This window comes from Photinus pyralis, unplaced genomic scaffold, assembly GCF_008802855.1.
Source record: "Photinus pyralis isolate 1611_PpyrPB1 unplaced genomic scaffold, Ppyr1.3 Ppyr1.4_LG6, whole genome shotgun sequence".
NCBI lineage: Eukaryota > Metazoa > Arthropoda > Insecta > Coleoptera > Lampyridae > Photinus > Photinus pyralis.
The window spans coordinates 4383305-4401765 of NW_022170663.1; the positions used below are offsets into that span (position 1 = coordinate 4383305).

Genomic DNA, 18461 nt, shown 5'->3' on the forward strand with positions numbered 1-18461 from the left:
TTGAGTGATATCAAAGATTAAGAAATTCGGATCTCAAAGCCTTCCCCATACATTTATTGTTGTACTATTAAAATACGACTATAGTTTCGAATTCCATCCATAATTAACGTAAGTAATCAGCTCGTAATCTAAATCAATTTTGTAAGTTTAATTAATTTATAGTTCACCTGATGATGGCGATTATCGCCGAAACTATAGTCATGTTTTAATAGTACAACAATAAATGTATGGGAAAGGCTTTGAGATCCGATTTTCTTAATCTATGATATTTAATTTTTAGTTTTTTGAATTTTTACCGCGAGAAACAATTTTGAACTTTTGTAACACGCAGAAATTCGTTTAAATTTTAAGTATTTTAAATATTTTCTCTGAATTTTTGCGCGAGTTTTTTGTATATCTCTAAATTTTGATAATTTTAGTTTTTTGGTCTATTTTAATTTAATCTCTTCTGAGTTTCCGAAGTTCTTCCTTGATTTGAATTAATTAAAGTTTTGGGTTATCAATTTTTTAATTTTGTAAGTTCCTGAACTTCTTAATGAACGAGTGAATTATCAATATGTATTTCACATGTTTTAAAATTGTTTGTCTTTGGAATTTTTTCAATATTTATGTTTTTAATTCCTTTAATATTTTTGTAAATGTTTACAAATTATTCCCTCTTAACACATGACCAAGCCACATTCTTTTACTTCTCAAAATTGTGTTGTATATAGATCTTTATGCTCCTAGTTTTTCTAGTACCTCTTCGTTCCTAATCCTGTCAGACCATTTTTCTCCACTTCCACATTTCTATAGCTTCAATTCTTTTCTTAGCTTTTTTCAACATTGGCAACGTTTCACATCCGTATAGCATCAAAGCACTTCGCTGTTCTTTTTCTTAGATTCATGTCCAATGCTGCACAGTATTCTACTTTTGCCATTCCAATGTGCGTCTTTATTTCTTTCCAACTTCTCCAATCATCTGTTACAGTGGTTCCCAGATATCTTTCATCTTTCACATACACTTTCATTTCTTCCGCCTCTCCAACTCTCGTAATCTTAGTCTTTTTTTGATTTATGACTAAGTATACCATATTCCTTTTCTCCATTTTCAAGTTGATTAATTAATACTTTCAGACTGTACTGTCTGCAAACAGGAGAGTGTCATCAGCAAACCGATTGGATACAACTCTTCTTCCTCCAATTGTAGCGAAGCACCCGTTTTCCGCCCCGAAGTTCGTACCCGAAGTTATGACCGCACCGCACGTTTATGAAGTTTTCTGAACACCTGGTAGCGAGTTTAGCACTTTGTTGCTGCGGAATTTAATTATTTGCTCGAGAGTGAGTTGTATGTGTATACATTTTTGCGTAGTTGTACGCAAGTTTTGTAGTGAATTCATCAGTTGTTCCAACCGTTCCGATAGGAATATTTAAATTATTGTTCTTACAGCCGCCGAATGCTCTCTTATTTATTTATTTATTTATTTATTATCCCTCTCTTGTTCTGGGCCCTCAACAGGCTTGTACCCAATTACAGACTGACCCGCATAATCTCTCAATAAATATTCTGATATTTCAGGGCCGTTAATTAATTATTAAGCATTTTAGATATCCATAATAAGCGAAAACCAGGATAGAAACGAGGTCCACATCGAGTGTTGACACGATATCAGTCTTGCAGACATGCCGGGGTGTAGATAGCGACAACAGTTGTTTCAACGGAAAATTCCAATTAACAATAGGTATTAATTGGATTGATGAGTATTAAAGTTTGATCGCGCCTAATTGGGTAGCCATGGTTAATAAATGACGTTTAATGAGTTGTAGAAAAAACCGGCAGACGGCGTCCAGAGTTATATCAAAATGATTCGTGCTTAAACCACGAGAAGTACGAGGTCCATCTTACATTTTTTCGATAATTGCAGGCCGGGCAATTACTTAAAAGCCGAATTAATTCGACTTGCACCAAATTGGGTTTTCTTTATAAGGTAAACGCTCAATTTTGATAGGATCTTTTGCTATTTTGCGTGCACATTTTCTGTTTCTGTATCTTTGTGCTACAAGTATAAAATCTATTTGCTGTCGGTGATGATCTCCAGGGGATTTCCAGGACTTCTATCTTTTTTGTTTCTTTGCTGAAATCTACCAGTCTATCGTCTCTATCTTTCCTTTTTCCAAATCCATACATGTCAACCACATTCCCATCTCTTCCATTTTCCACCACTGGATTCCAATCGCCCATTACGATTTTACAACAACCACCTCTTTCTTCCTCGATTACACTTTTTATCCTTGCGTATACGTCTTCTACTTCCTCATCCCCATGGTCAGTAGTTAATATGTACACTGGTATCACACCATTTCCTTTGGCACAGCGTTAAGCTTTAGGGCCACTACCCTATCACAGCCATAAATTATTTTGGTTACACATCTGGAAAGTTCTTTGCTGACAAGAAATCCCACTTCGTCTTTCCTTACCATTGTAAAAGAACTGTGCATCACAATGTTCCTGTCTCTGTCCCTTCTATCTTGTTTCACTTACTCCAATCAAATCCAGTCATTTCTCGCCGTACATTTTCAAGTGTTTCCTCCTTTAATAGACTTCTAACATTCCAAGTTCCCATCCTCAATTTATCCTCAGTGTATTTCTTGAATGTACTCCCTGGCGATCCGAGGGGACTATTTTAATTTAATATTTAAAGAATACACATTTCATTTCATCTTTCTCTGGCACTGCTCAAGGTATATCGTCCATCCTGGCTCTGGAACCATTGATCCCGAAGCATTCTTCCGCCTTTGGAACGATTTCTCACTTCCTGGACAACAGGGTGTCCAGAACCTGTACCCGCTCATCCACCATCCGTTGGCACTTGATAGATACAGGGTGGAGTTCTTATCCTGGAAGTTCCTCGGTCGTCAGGGCCTCATTAGTGCAAATAGGCTATACGAGGGGAAGATAGGTTGGCATTGACGTTATGCACCATTTATCATCCTTGAGACAAACATCTTTCCTAAACCGTAAAACTAAAGTAGGTTCTCAGATTCAACATTCTACTCGTACTCTACTAACGAGTAATGTTCCACATTATGTGACCTTGTGCTTAATTATCTCAAATGTAGCATCTCCAGAGTACAACTTTCCAAAGTCCAATATTCCCAAAGCGCGCATTAGACATTGAGGATACTTTCGAAATTGTTGCTCTATCTAATTAAGCAATTCTATTAAGAGGTGGTCGGTTAGCTACAATATGAATTTGATTAGCAAAATGGGAAATTAACCCCTTAACTTTCACTTAGCTTTACTTGTCGTGATTGAATCAAATGGATGAAGGCACGCATTCACGAAAACTCAACGTTGCCCTTTCCGTAACTACAGAATATTTTCATTGTCCCGTTGAGTATGATAATGAAATATGCATAGTTATTCCAAATCCCATGACCCGATGTAACTAAACGGGGATGTGTATTTCGACTGCAGTAATTTAAACCTTCCTTCACCTACTTCAAATGAATATTACATCTTTCGTTAATAATTTAATCACCGCCCTTTATGAGGTCTTTAAATTGATGACGTAAATAATTTATTGTGACAAATTGGAGCTTTAATTGCTCCCTTTGAAATAATTTCCAAACGAGTTCAGTTGCAAATCTAAGCCTATTCCCATATATTGATTGCAAAGAAACGTCTCGGATCCGATACGACCGTATCTTTGAAACGCTAAACCTTTCCCGAAGGCATTATTCCCGTTTAGGACAAGAACGTGGGATAATAAAAACATAAACCAGTGTTTCATAACAAAATTAAATTCGCAATCCAACCTACAAGTATAGGATCAGCGTTGTGACGGTTATGGAAAGTAATAGACGTCGCTCGTTATCCAGACGCGAGTTTCTGTTTTCATTTTATTTTACCTCTCTGGGTATTCTCAGTTCGTATTAAATTAAAGAGATTTTGTTAAACAGACTTCATTATCCGCACAATTTTTCGATGTAATTTCGGTTTAAGCCGCAATCTATTTATTAGTGTCGCGTAATTTATTGCCACTTAAGATGTCCTGGATGCAGCAGCTTTTCTTTTGTTAACCCACACATAATTACAAATGTTGTTGGTTAAATTTAGGACCCAATGTACATCGAAATTTGTTCTGTGTTTAAAATTAATGTTCCTAATCAGAAATGGGTAGAACATCTCCTTTTTTAGGGCTATACGTGGGTTTCGTAAAAAAGAAACATTACTTCGGTAAACTTAGGTCTCTTAGATTTGCTGTTGGTATTACACTTCCACATTGTAACAGGAGATTTTTAACAAGATTGAATTCTTTCGAGGTTTATAGAGATAGATCAAGTTGAATTTTTGAAATTTTAGATATTAGAGCAGTTTCGGCATTACATTTCATAGAGAGTATGCAGGGTGTCAAAATAAGAGGGTTGATTTTTTTCCAAAAAATTGGAGTTTTGGAGTACAACGTACATGCGATTTTAAGTTATTGCACTAGCCTAGGCCCTAGCTCTCATGTAATTGGTACGACAGAAACGAAGCAAGCGAATCAATGATTAAAGATGGCCGTTTTCGTTAACAAAGTTCTATGTGGGGTGTTAATTAATTTATTAATTATTAATTAAACATAGGTAGGGATTAATCCGAAGAAGAGTTTTAGGAGTTGTCGGGTTTTGGCTGTGCGCGAAGAAAGATCGCGACTACTAAAAGCGGTCGGGAATCCAGTTTCTTTTTTAATTAAAAGTTAAAAGAGCTTCCGAGACATGAACTTGTTTATATAGCTAAAAAACTAATAGGTAACAGACTACTGTTTGCAAAAACTCTGATTTAAATGATCTCTTTTACTTTGGATCAAAATAGAAATGAAAACTTTAAATATTTCACACCATTATCGTGAATTTTTTAGTTAAATTTACTACATGAGGGTTATGCATCCACACCACTTTTGTTTTTTTTACAATAAAAGCGAACACTCCAGAAATTTCGATAAGCCTTTGATAACAAAAATTAAGGGACAATTTAAATACAGCAAAAAAATCGTTTAGGAAAATATATGCACGCAAGCTGTGCTCATCCATAATTTAACTGAACGAGTAAAACGAGCGCAAATGTAACGCCCGTTGTCTAAATGGCGATCTTAATTGTTTCATTTTCCAAATTACGTGTTGGTACGACTTTACGTGCGCCGACGGTATAATAGTTCGACAAAATGGTATAAGTTACGTGATTTGGTAAGCGCCAAGTGGCGAATATTGTACAACAAACAATATCCTCTAATAAAGTATTAATTGATACCGAGGCCTTTAACCGCTTACGCATTAATTGCGCCTGATAGGTCCTAGCTGTCCCTTCTGAATATGTATTTATGGTAATGCAAAACATTGGAATTATGAAAACAATTTCGGATCTAATTCGGTATCGCATTATAAATATTGTTGCTAAATTCGACGGTCGAGAAGGTGTCTCGTAGAGCTAAATTTCCCATTTGCAGATTTACATTTTTTGCGTTTGTAGAGGAAACTGAAGTGTTGATTACTCGGTCTTTACGCCTCTTCAAACCGAAGGCGTGGAACATTAAGAAAGCTCCAACTTTAAATGAGAACCAGTAGATCTAATGCGATTGTAGGCGAAATCGTGTGGGAGTAGTATTTTCGGAATAATTGCTCGGCCACGTGTGGAGTAATTTGGTTGCGAGTGTTAGATATTATTATACTCCATCAAAATGGCAGAGGTTCCTTTTAATTTATTGAATTGTATCTCTGTATCAATTACAGAATTGGGCAAGAAAGTAATTTAATTTTAGGGGTAGCATGAAATACTAAACACAGTTGACCGGAGTGGATCACCTTCTCGAATTTCCACTCAACTGTACCTTCTATTTGTTACAGTAAAAACGGAGATGGGGGGATAAAAGGGAAGAGAGGACTGAAGGAATACAAAGAAAGTATTACAAATGCGTACTGGGACTAAACGGATATCATCTTAGAGGAGGAAATTAACATGGAGAAGACAGGGATATCGGATCGGATAATCGGAACGCAGGGTGGTAAGATTCTAGGAAAGGAGTGAGAGAGAGGTTGAAATATTGTTTTTTCAACGAGGAAGAACACAAAAGGAAAATGTTGGAAACAAAGAAAAAAAATATTATGAAAGAAACGGATACGGATGTGCAGAGGTTGAAAGAGGGAGGGAAATGGGGAAGAAGAACTTACAAGCAGGCACCCAGATCGACAATCGAGAATTCCCATCAAGTACAAGGAGCTAATAACGGAAGGAGTGCCGAATATTTAAGGGAGGAAAGGAACATCAACTAGAGATGGTATAGCGGATTCCAGCAAAAAAAGTCGTACTAATTGTTGTACTAATGTTATGCTCATTTGTGCCCAAACTCTGTGTGTTTCTCGTTGTAGACATTTTAAATTTGTACAAAACTAAAAGCGCACAAAGCAAACACAAAACTATGGTGTTTGTATCATGTCGATACGAGCATGTCATTGTGTAGCATTAAGGTGGACCCCCAATTGATCATTTTGATTTTCTCTGAAGCGCACAAAACTGGGGCATTGGCGCACAAATCAGCACAAAACAGGCACAAAACTGTGACATAGATTTCAAGTCGATTCAATTGTAAGGGTGCTAGGTTAAGTTGGCATGCCTTTTAAAAATTTTGAATTATTCCGAAAGGAAAGATGCATAAAACCTTAGTATTAGTGCACAAAGATCTATAACTAAAATTGTCACCAAAAAATTTCTGCAGAATTCTTGATTTATTGACTTCGATAACAATTCTGACCTTTTCAATACAATATGCATAAGAAGAAGAGCTTACGATTTGGCATTATAGTCGTGAAACCATTATAAAAATGTCTCATGCATGATGCAGGGGCCGAGATATATCAGTGCGTAAATCTCTAACAACACAAGCATTTTTGAGTTGTTTTCTGATGACTATAAAAAATGTCATAACCACAGGAAAACGTCGTAAACCACCATTTCCTATGCAGAAATTACAATATCAATCAATCATTTAATCGTCGAATTGTTGAATAACAATTATCGATACGTCAATAAATAAATACATAGGTACACATAATAACGAAATGTTTAAAACAGGTGGCGTTGCAGCAGCTTAATGTTACAAAGAAATTAATAAAATCCTGTACCGAGTAAAACGCATGTTGGAGCAGTATATCCTTCATTTTTACCTTGAATTCTTTTATGTCGCAGTTGGTGATAGATTCGGGTAGTTTTGTCGCGTTGTAAAAGGGAGATTTTTTGTAGAATGAATGATTGTGTTTTTGAATTATGAATTTGTCTCTTGTTCTTGTGTTATATGAGTGTCTGCTTCCTATCCTATTAAAGTTATCTACATGTGTGTGCATGTAGTACACCAATTTTAGTATATATACACATGGTAGAGTCAATATATTAAATTTTTTAAAAGTGTATTTACAAGTTTGTGCGTAATTTAAGTTAAACATCAGTCTTATTATACGCTTTTGTAACACAAAGAGTTTAAATATCTACATACCTACTTGTTAAAGCTCGGAAAATTTTTACCACATTTTCGACCCGATTTCTCTCCATTATATGACGTTCAGATACGACAACGAAGAGAAAGGGACGGAAAAGTGGAGAGAAGAAGAAACAAGGGAATGCGTACTATGTGGAGAGAAAGAGGAAAATAATGACCTTTTGATATGGGAATGTAAGAAGGTAGAAAACACAAGAGAAAGTAGGAAAGAAATACTAGACTAGGAGGAAGAGGAGAAAATGGGCGAAGAGAATAATAAAAAAAGGAAAGAAATTGAAAAAATATGCTGTACACTGAATGTAGAAAATGTTTGCCAAAAAGCGTCCATAAAGTACCTATCTATTAATTTTTAAATGTTTAAATCGTAAAGGGCGATTTTTCCGTAATTAATGGTACTATTTAAAAAAAATTAAACGGTTGTGTGGTGTGTGGGGTGTTGCAAGCCATAGCACAAGGTTAAAGTTAAAAGAATTATTTCTGCATAAAAACTGAATAATCGACGCTGGTTTTAAGGGGATGCCAATTTTCGTTGGGATTGTATGGTTATAGAAACCTAATATTTTACAAACAGTGTATCCATTATCCGTTTCCAAAAAAAGTGATTTTTTAATTCCGATTAACGACAAAACTTGTAAATTTTGTCTAATGTTCTAACACATTTCCCTGTCAAAAACAAATAATGGCTTACTTTGTATCCACAATACTAATTGTATCAATGTCTTGTACGAAATTTTGGTCACTGGTGATGTTTATGGTCTATTTTCAATAAGGTGGTGATTAACGGTGGAATGGACAGTAAACAACAATGAGTTTGAACCGAAATGGCAAGTGATTTGGCACAGCTGAGCATGCTGTAAACGGAAATGTAAGGCTTGGTTTGAAAGGATGGATAAATACTCCAAGGTTTACGATCAACGACCAATATCCACGTAGGAAATGTTTAGATAACCGAGATTACTTTAAGCCCGAAAGCACAAATGTAAATCGATATGGCACCGTTCTTGTGCGGGCCTCATGAATGGAAAATCGTGATAAGTTTTTCGAATGAATATAGTACATATTCGAGATACGTCCTTTACTTTTCAACAGAATTTGTAATCCTGCGTCAAAATTCGAATGGCCAAATTCCACGAAATCCAATTAACTAAAGTGAGGAGTTACCACCACGTAATTCCATATCGCACGTAGTTTAAATGTTTTCTACTTTCTCCTCCAAAGTGTAATTGTATTTATAACTGGGAAAGCGTGCATTTTATCGTGCCGCGTCGAATTAATCTAAGTAAGTAAGACAAGGGTAAACTCACCTTTCCGTCGCTCTTCCTGTAGGCGTCGTGAATTTTCCAAATGAGCTCGGGTCCGGCACTGGCGACTTGCTTTCCAATTTCGAAAAACTGTCCAATGGGATTGTTATCTAGAGGACTTTGCGGTGGACCGCTACTACTTTTAAATTTGGCAAACATGGTTGTAGCCGGCATTGATGAACTTTTTGCAACCGACGCGACGTTAAAAGAAACCGCGAACTAAGCGCACTCTAAACGTTTTAAAGAGATATTTATTATCATTTTCTGATATGTACGTGTTATCGAAGGTTCACTTAGCGTTCTTATTTAATTAGTTTTGCTAAATTTTGATTGCCTCATAGTGCCTTATTGTCTGTGCGTGATTGCATTACATGCAGTGTTTGATTAGTCTCAAGCGGGTTCGAAGGAGTTCGGTATTGCTGACTTACTACTGAGATTGCAAATGGCACTAACCCACTTTACCGCTGACCAAATTTCCATCTGAAACAAAAAAAAACTGTTTAGTTAGGACCCAGTTTGTGAAACGCATGTTAGCAACGTTATTTACAGTGCTTTGTGCATTAGAAATGATATTTGAGGTTTAACTTCATTACAATGTAATTAAGCTTGTAAAGGAACCGCTTACCCGATCTAATTGATTGAGGTTGCCAACTTCGACAATGTATTACGTTGTTGTAAAACATGACTATAGTAGAAACGAGGAAAGCTATAGTAATATGCAAAAGTTTTACTGGGGGAAATTCTATTAAACACGAATTTATTGTTAATGTTCAGTTACAATAAAAAAGGAACATCTTGGTAGGGACCAATATCCGTCGACCCAAAATCGATTTATTTTAGTATAATTTATTGGGTCACATTTTATTAATTAAACATTCTCAGCGCTTTCCCTTACTAGATAGTTAACTAGTCTCATATTTTCAAGTCAAGTCCAACTTTTACTTGAACTGGTATGGTGGGTTTACACAATCATAATCATTAGTTCACTATCATTAGATAATTAAGAAATAGCCAATAGAAACAAACGTATGGTTTCATTGGTTAGCGATGCACAATTAAAACCTTTGTTTCTATTGGCTCATTCTTAATTATCTAATAGTGAAGTAATGATAATTATTGTACAAAACCACTAGTAATCTTGTAGATCTTAGCGTAAGGTAGAGTAAGAACGAATAAATAAAACGTTCCAAAATTTCTACATAAAATAAATAATCGTAGTTCATCAGGGCTACAAACAATTTATTTCCAAAATTTCTTCGTATTTTTCCCTTACTTCCACAAAATTCCTCTGCATTTCCCTAGTACTTTTTCCTCGTCCCCTGAAACTGTACTTTATTGTTCCAAAATGTTCTTATAATTTTCCCTAAAGTTATTTAGGTGCCGTAAAATTCGTGTTACGAAATGATGTATAGGTACTTTTTCCAGAATTTCGACTAATCTTAGCTTCTTGCGTTTCCCGAATTTATACATTACATAAGTAAAGGAGTGAGGGATTACTACCTTCTGTACATTTCTACATCCCTTCGTATTGCCTCAAAATTTTTACTACTGTTAGCAAGATTTAACTTTCTCAAAACGCCTAGCAATGCGTTAAATTTCCCATATTTGTATGCAAAATATAGAAGCAAGAATATCATAAATTTCTTAAAATGATTCTTTTAATCTCTACAAGTTCCCTTCTTTGAGAATTTCCCTGGACATTTTAATTTTTTTTAAATTTTTCTATTAATTTTATTTATCTATTGGAAAACAAAGGATTTCACCTAATTATCTTATATTATCACTAAAATAATGCTTAGCGGCTGTGGAAGCTCCAATTTTCAGTTTCCCATTTGATTGTTGACGTCAAACCTAAAACGTACAATAAAAAAAGCATAAAGAATTTTATTAGTGCGAATAATAAAATTCTTTATGTGGTTATTGGCATTTGATTCTACCTACCTACTACCATTATTAGTTTTAAAGCAATACGTTTATTGTTATCGAGTCGTCGGTTTTTTAAAAAGCTAATAACATGTTTTCATCCTCTTGAGAACCGTTTTAATTTTTTCTGCTGCACTTCGCAACGACATTGAGTATTTACTCAATGGAAACGTCTATCCACGTCAGATTCCGAGGGATTCAAACGTTTGTAGCGAAAAGGATTCGTAACATCGCGTAAAACGAATTTGTATTTGAATCTAGGACAGATAGTGTACAGAAGAGAGAGCAAAAAGAAAAAAATGGGGAGACAGAGGACAAACACAAAGAGGGACAAAAGAAAATGAAATGAAAAAAGATGAAAAAGAAATCAGAGAAATAAACAGAGAAGGAACTTTGAAAGCTGAGAGACTGAAGAAAGGGGGGATTTTGCCAGGGATAGTATCAAGGAGAATCTGAGGAGGTAATAGACAAGATTTGGGAAGGAGTACTGCTGGAAGAATAGAGGGAATGGGCAATAGTGCCGATTCACAACAGAGGTGACAAAGACTATGGAAAAATTATAGAGAAATCACGATAATGACGACTATGTATGAGAGGTTAGAAAGATGAATAGAAGAGAACAGATTGTTGGAATTAAATGTCGAAAAATGATGCAATTTGGAAAGGAAGGAGGAAAGAAAAGAGAGATGGAATATAGGTGGAGAGATGAAAGAGTACAGGAAGTAAGAGGAGGTAAATACTTATGGTGCCAAATGCAACGAACTAATGGGACAAATGAACAAATAAGGGAATTGTGAAAGGGAGAATGGCGATGAGACAGGTGCGGGACATAGGGAAGAGGAAATTCAATAACAAGTTCAGAACAAGGAAATACCTGTTTGATACGATGATGAGGAAGGAAGGAATACAAAGAAGATAGTACAAAGGGATACTGGGCACTAAACTACATATTAGAAGAGGAAATAAAAATGATATGGATACAACTGGAACGTAGGCTGGTAAGATTCGAGGAAAAGAGGGAAAAAGGAATTGGTAGAAGAATGTTAGTCGAGGATAAACCCAAAGGGAAAACGGTAGGAACCAAGGAAAAATATTTTCAACGATACAGATGGGCAGAGGATGAAAGGAGAGAAATAAGGGAAAGGATGGAAGATGAACTTGCAAAAAGGGACATATAAATGCAGTTGCAAGAAACAGGGAGAGAAAATCGAGAATTCGGAAGGAAACAGAAGGTTCAAAAAGCTGATATAATAGAGTGCCGAAATATCTAGGGAGGAAAGGAAAAACATCGAACTAATAGCGAGGTTTAAATGCGGAAACGAAGAAAGAGGAAATGAGAAGTTGAAAGAGGAAGAAGATACGACGGCAGATTTTATAGAGAGAAAGAACAAGAGATTGACTATTTGGTATAGAAGTATAACGAAGTAGAAACAAGTAAAAAAGTTTAACCCTAAGGCGAGTAGCTTTAGCGCATTTTCCATGCATTTATCAGTACTTCCCCATGGCTATGTTTTGCTTTATAAAAGCATCTATAGTTAAATTTCAACAAAACATCCCTTGCCCTTAGGGAAGGATATTCGGACCCCTACTTTCTTTCCTTCGCAACCAGATTCAGAGTCCGTTACTTTCAATAAAGGATAGGACCTTGTTTAGCCTATGTTGATTCACCCTCTCCGGTTCCATATAACTGTTGCCAAGCAGCTGATAATGGGCCCTGCACCGATCCTTTTGGTGGGTCCCAAGTTACGTAGTCCCAGAGCCTGGAAAGTGTGTTCCCAGGAGACAGGTATGAGAGCTTCACCCGAAGTAGATGCACATCTGCCGCATGGATGCCTCAGTGTCCCCACCTTTTGCCAGAGTCTTTCAAAATGTCATTGGTTTAATTTGCGTAGGAAACCTTTTGGTCGTAGATTTAGGTAACAAGTGGGCGAGTTTAGCGAGCTAAAACGCGGAAGAACTAATTTACCAAAACAGACAGCCGTCTGAAGGTCCTTGCGATACTTTGGTGTTGGTCCTATCCTTGATGCTATGAACGTAAACAGAATCCAAAGCTTTCAGAACTTTGAAGGAGTATAATAAACTTCTAGCACCCATATAAAAAAGGTGGAAAGCACCCAGCTGTGACCCCACAGAGATTTGATCCATTTTCAATAGGATTGTTACATGTAGTAATGAATCAATCTTTTTTTATTGAAAACAAATTGCCTTCTGACGATATAAGTCCATTGGGTTGCCCTGAATAACTGAGATTATTGACAATTTTTGTTTAACTCGTGTTCCGAGACATGTGAAGGATATATATTCCATCTTCCACATCGGAAAACTGACAGATTATATATTATTACATTGGTCTACTCCGGAAGCGATGAGCAAAAGATTACATACAAAATTGCAAGAGAGGGTTAAATTACTTCCTATCGTTTGAAAATATAAATACACAAACTCAAAGCATAAATTATCTGTGAAGAGAGTATAAGCTTAAAAAAGCAATTTCTATATGCAAAGGTACATTTCCATCAAAGTTATGTAATATGTCTCCCACTTCGTAAAAGTTGATATTCTCCTTTAACCGCAACGATCCCCTAATATAAAATGTTTATGATAAAAAGAATATTTCTCGAAACACGAAATTTGCATCAGTTTATATAGGTACCGCAATAAACTAGAAACCTTCTTTATTAAACGTGACTGGATATTACACCGAATTTCTGCTTTTGTAAGGTGTACGTTTCTCAAATTGAAATTTCTGCTTCCTTACATAAGTTTTAATTTGATATGTCATAGTAACGTAAAACCCTGCGCCCGAATAGATTCTATTTTGGATTAAGGGCCCGATCTTTATTTTTCTCTTTGTCTGTGCTGGTCTGAGAATTGTTCGCTCGATATAATTGTCAATTTGGTAAATTGCTTGTTAGCCTGTACGGTCTACTCATGCATAAACCAACCTTTCGTCTTCGATTTGCAAAAAGGTCGTTTTCTCAATACATTTTATTTAAAAACTAGGAAAAATTGCCATTCAGTTGGTTCAATAAAAACTTCGCGGATTCGTTCTACGAGCGTTTCGATTCGTAGTAAATAAGCGATGACCAGTATACGACAGCAGATGGGCATCGAATTGGCGGCGTCAGCTTATCGAATTTAGTGAAATTGATTTCACCAAGATACTCAAGTAAAGCGAAATAATATCGACAAAATATTCCCAGGACCTTTAGAAAGGGAGCTATTGGAACTTTCCAATCATAAACAATCAAAGGATTGATGAAAGATGCAGCTGATAAGAATCATGATTGTTAACATATTTCGTGTTCCTTGGGAGATCCAGATCCGCCTATGAGACTCTTATTTGAACTTTCTCGTTTCGAAGCGTCATCATAACGGATTTATTAGATTGCTTATTTATTAAGCTGGATTACAGTTTCTCTGCTGATTCTTGCCCATATAGAATCCAGTGAAATCGAGTTCTGGCGGATTATTTTGTATTCTACTGCATATACTTCAATCAAATATGTTCGATAGCAATTTATCCAAAACGTCTACGGGAACCAAATTACCGCTTTGATCTTGAAATGAAATGGACCCCTTCTGATGTGGTGGACATTTCCTACAAGATATCGAAACAAATATTTTCGCAGGGAAAGGTTATTTTACAACTGTTGAACCTTCGCAATAGGTGCCCGGAGGCCACACAAACCCTCTTTATATACACACATTTGAAACAGATACATTCACAGGTTTTTATACAGCCTACGCGTAAAAGTTAACTTCGACCTCGCGTAATAATAGCTTTAACAGAATTTTAGGCAAATACCGATGACTTTGAATTAAAAGCATGGACTATATAAGTGAAACGTAAATTGTAACCTTTGATGTTAATGATCGCTGCGAGTTTCATGCAAACTGAAAACACAATTAAATTACAAGTCAATTTGAAGGAAGAATGTTTGACAGCAAATTGGTTTTTCTTCGGATGTAACGAAGTACATTTTTTCCGCTATATATATCCTGCGCTTTGCTATATGAGATATTTATTTTCGTTTACCTTACATCTCCCGTACGTTGGAGTTGGTTGACGAACTGACTGAGAGGATCACGGTTATCGAATAATTTAAATCAACTTCCGCGTTCAATCTACTAAAGTAATAGACTGGCAGCATCATGTTTAGGTTTTTTCATCTCTGATAAATGACATTTTCGTATTCGTATTACATGCTGATATATCTTGTATTACAATGGAAGCGACAGCAGGAGTAACCCCCTTTTCCCTTAGTAATATCATTTAGTATTGAGTAGTCCGCAGAGCGACTTCTTAATAGGGAGATTTTTATCAGTGGACGAATGCTACGAATATAGGTACTTGTGCCTTTATCACACTAACTCATCTACAAGATCTGAATCTGAATAATTCTTGAAAATACTCCTCCCATCTCTTCATTATTCCAAGCTCGTCTGTAATTATTTTGTTGTCCTTTCCTTTGATGTGATTAACGTATAGTTTTTAGGTTTCCTCAAGCTCTTACGTACTTTATAAAATAGTTTTTGTTTACTGTGTTTATTTTCTTCTATTCTGTTTCCAAATTCTTCCCACGCCTTTTGTTTTGCTTCTATTGCCATAAGTTTTACTTTCATCCGCTGATGTTTATATTCGGAATAGGTTTATGCAGTTTTTCTACTCAAATACTATTTCCATTTTTCTTTCTTGTTCTGAACTTCTTCCTTGATATTTTAGTACTATTTCTTTAAATTTTTGCCACATTCGTTCAACATTCACCTTCTTCCATTGTTGCATGCTGTCTCTTACTTTTAGCTCAATTTTTCCGCCTGGCTGTTTCCTTATTCGTTAGCCTATATGACTTTATTTTTCTTTTATCAATGACATTTGTTCACTGCATTTCTGTTGTGAAAAACTCAAAAAGGGTATACTGATGCTGATAAAACTCGAACCAGCGTGTAAAAATAAAATGAGCGATAGAAAACTAATCATTTGCAGTTGTAGTGGTGACCTATCGATCGATTCCAGAACGATACAAATTGGCCATTAGAGCGTAACGAACTTGTTACATCTATTGGCAGTGAAATCGTTTAGTTCAATTACCATGTACATTATTCAGCCATACTTCACTAACCGGTGACTTACCCACGCTACGAGTAATAAAAGGATTTATTGCTTACAATGTATGTTATATGAACGTTTTCCGGTGATGCATCAAATAGAACATAAACCTCGTAAACCTTTTTCTCGAAATTAATGTGACCCTATAACACGCAATAACAGTCACGATGATTTAGCTTCAGAAACTTACCTGTATCTAAAAATACGAATAGAAATACCTAGTACGTTGGATAGGTTTTTTATTTCTCCACGTTTCGCAAGAAATAAAGTTTCTCGTAGGTGGAAGCTACCTTTTCCCAAAGCAATAGGTTTTATTGACAAAAATCGTTAGCCATCTGTCACCTCTAACGTAATGTATAACGTATGAAATAGGGAATTATACTAAGCGAAGATAGTACTCTCTTTTCATTAATATTCATTATTAAGTATATTGTTTTAGTTTGGGAGGCCACTTCTCTTTTGATTTGGATAATAAACTTATATTTATGTATGTACGTAAGAAATCTGACATCCTGCAAATACACCCGTTCTTCAATTTTTTAAACGCCATAATTATCTAAGAAATCTATTTTTGGTTACATGTAGCATTGTAATTATACTATTTAGGAACAATCCGTTTTACATGTTCTACACTAAGTTTTTGAATTTGAACTACAATGAATGAATGAGAGGTAAGTTTCTTAAAAAAATATACACGTAATGAACATTTATGTTTACAGGGGGTTGCTTATAGATCATTTGAATACAATCTATCAAATAAACATAAATTAATTATTAATGAATGACAATCATTAAATAGATCTAATTATTATTTAGGACTCACTTGTACACAACTTATAACATGCAAATTTATCACATACGAATGTGAAATCATTCCTCATCAATTCGGCGTTGATGATGGCACTGCCATAAACACGTTTCAATTTGGTTATATGTTACAAGGCCTTCATTCTTTCTCGGTGACTAATTTTGAGAAACTTGATGGCGCCTCGTGGCGACCCGAGGTCTCTCTGCGTTTCTAGATGTTCGTTACAGTATTTCAAATTGGAGCGAAATTGGCGGGTTGCATGTAAGTCTATCAAAAAAGTAAAAATATTTGTTGTACTTCAAAAGTTAGAATCTCAACAATTGAGGATTGTTATGAATGAATGTGTGTTAGTTACTATCATTACATACTCATACCATTGCAAAATGTAAGTATGTACTTTCTAAAATATTACTTTATCTATACCTCATTTTTGTAGTAGCCCCAGAGAAAAAATCAAGGCGAGTGAAGTTTGATGATCTTGGCTGCCATCTTACTGAACCCCCACGAAACCTTTCAAGATATCCCCAAACGGAACGGCTGTACTGCGCAGGAGCTCGCTCCATCGCGATGAAGTTTCTCCAGATAAACCTTAATAATAGAAGAGAAACTATAGATTTTCAGTGGGCGGTCGCCGTAGAAATACGATGCGAGATTGGTGCCACAGGTGGGAAGGGGTGCATAAAGACCACCGAGACAGGATGGAAGTGGTCCTAACCTTAAGCGGCCACAATTACGTGCTGTGGGACCTCAAAGAGTACTCCCCTGAGTCGGGAACTTCCAACCAGAGCCAAAGAAGAAGAGGGGTTTACTGGTGGACCGAGGGGATACCGGAACCAACGAAAATATGCATGTGAAGAAGAGGAAGACTAGTAAAAAAACAGGATGCGATAAACGAGATATATCATATAAGACAGAGAGAGGAATATAAAGAACATGATAAAGAAAAGCAAGGAACGCTCGTGGAGGCGGCTGTGTGAAGAGGTTGACAACGACATGTGGGGGAGGGGCTACAGGATCGTAACTCAAAAGATCAAAACAACGGAGAAAATTAATGTACGCTGAACAAAAGAACGCTTCCAGGAATCAACAGATATGGCCACGAAGAGCTCCCGGACAGGGATTCACAAGAAGACAATGCTTCCGGGGTTGTGTCTGTAAGTGACCCATCAGAGATATTCGCTGAGGCTTTGGTATCTCGCGGAGGTTGATGTCATCGGGTTTGCCGACGACCTCACATTTATAGCGTGCATTCAGAAGTCAGAAACTTCTTTACTGGCAATGATACAAAATGTGTGGTTTGCAACAAGTTTGTTAAAATTGTGTTCACAGTTCACAGACGTTGGGAATTGATCACTTCTAAAAATTAGTGTTTTAATTGCTTTGGATTGCATCGCTCAAGAAATTGTAAAAAATCTTTGATATGTTGTACAGAGTGTCCGAAAAACACCAAGTCGAAACATCACTTCTTATTGCATGTCACGAAGGATGGCCCAAAGCAGAAAAAAATAAATTGAATGTCAATATCCTACAAATCAGCGACAAATTCTAATTTTTACTACTTTGGTTTACTTGCATGACGAGAATGACAAACCTCATTTGGCTAGTGCTGTAGAAGCAAATTTCATAAATGAATCGTTTACTGATCTTTTGGCTCATAAAAGCAAGATCGTTATCAGCCTGTCAAGGGAATTGAATGCACCTCCGTAAAAAGTTTCTTCAAGATTCAAGCCTACATGAGGTCTCGCAATCAAGATTATGCAAAAAAGTTGTTCTTATTGTTGTCACAAAGAATCTGCCAAGTAAAACGT

The 18461-nt window shown here is 36.1% G+C and overlaps 1 protein-coding gene across 3 annotated transcripts in view; it reads right to left on the reverse strand.

The window, feature by feature from the left end:
- LOC116174385 (SCY1-like protein 2) overlaps positions 1-18461 on the reverse strand; it is a 117637-nt gene that overhangs the window by 77282 nt on the left and 21894 nt on the right. For all 3 annotated transcript variants that reach the window (XM_031492302.1, XM_031492301.1, XM_031492303.1), the window contains exon 2: positions 8816-9292. In XM_031492302.1, the coding sequence (XP_031348162.1) occupies positions 8816-8986 (171 nt within the window). In that variant the 5' untranslated portion in view covers positions 8987-9292. The remainder of the gene's footprint in view (positions 1-8815; positions 9293-18461) is intronic.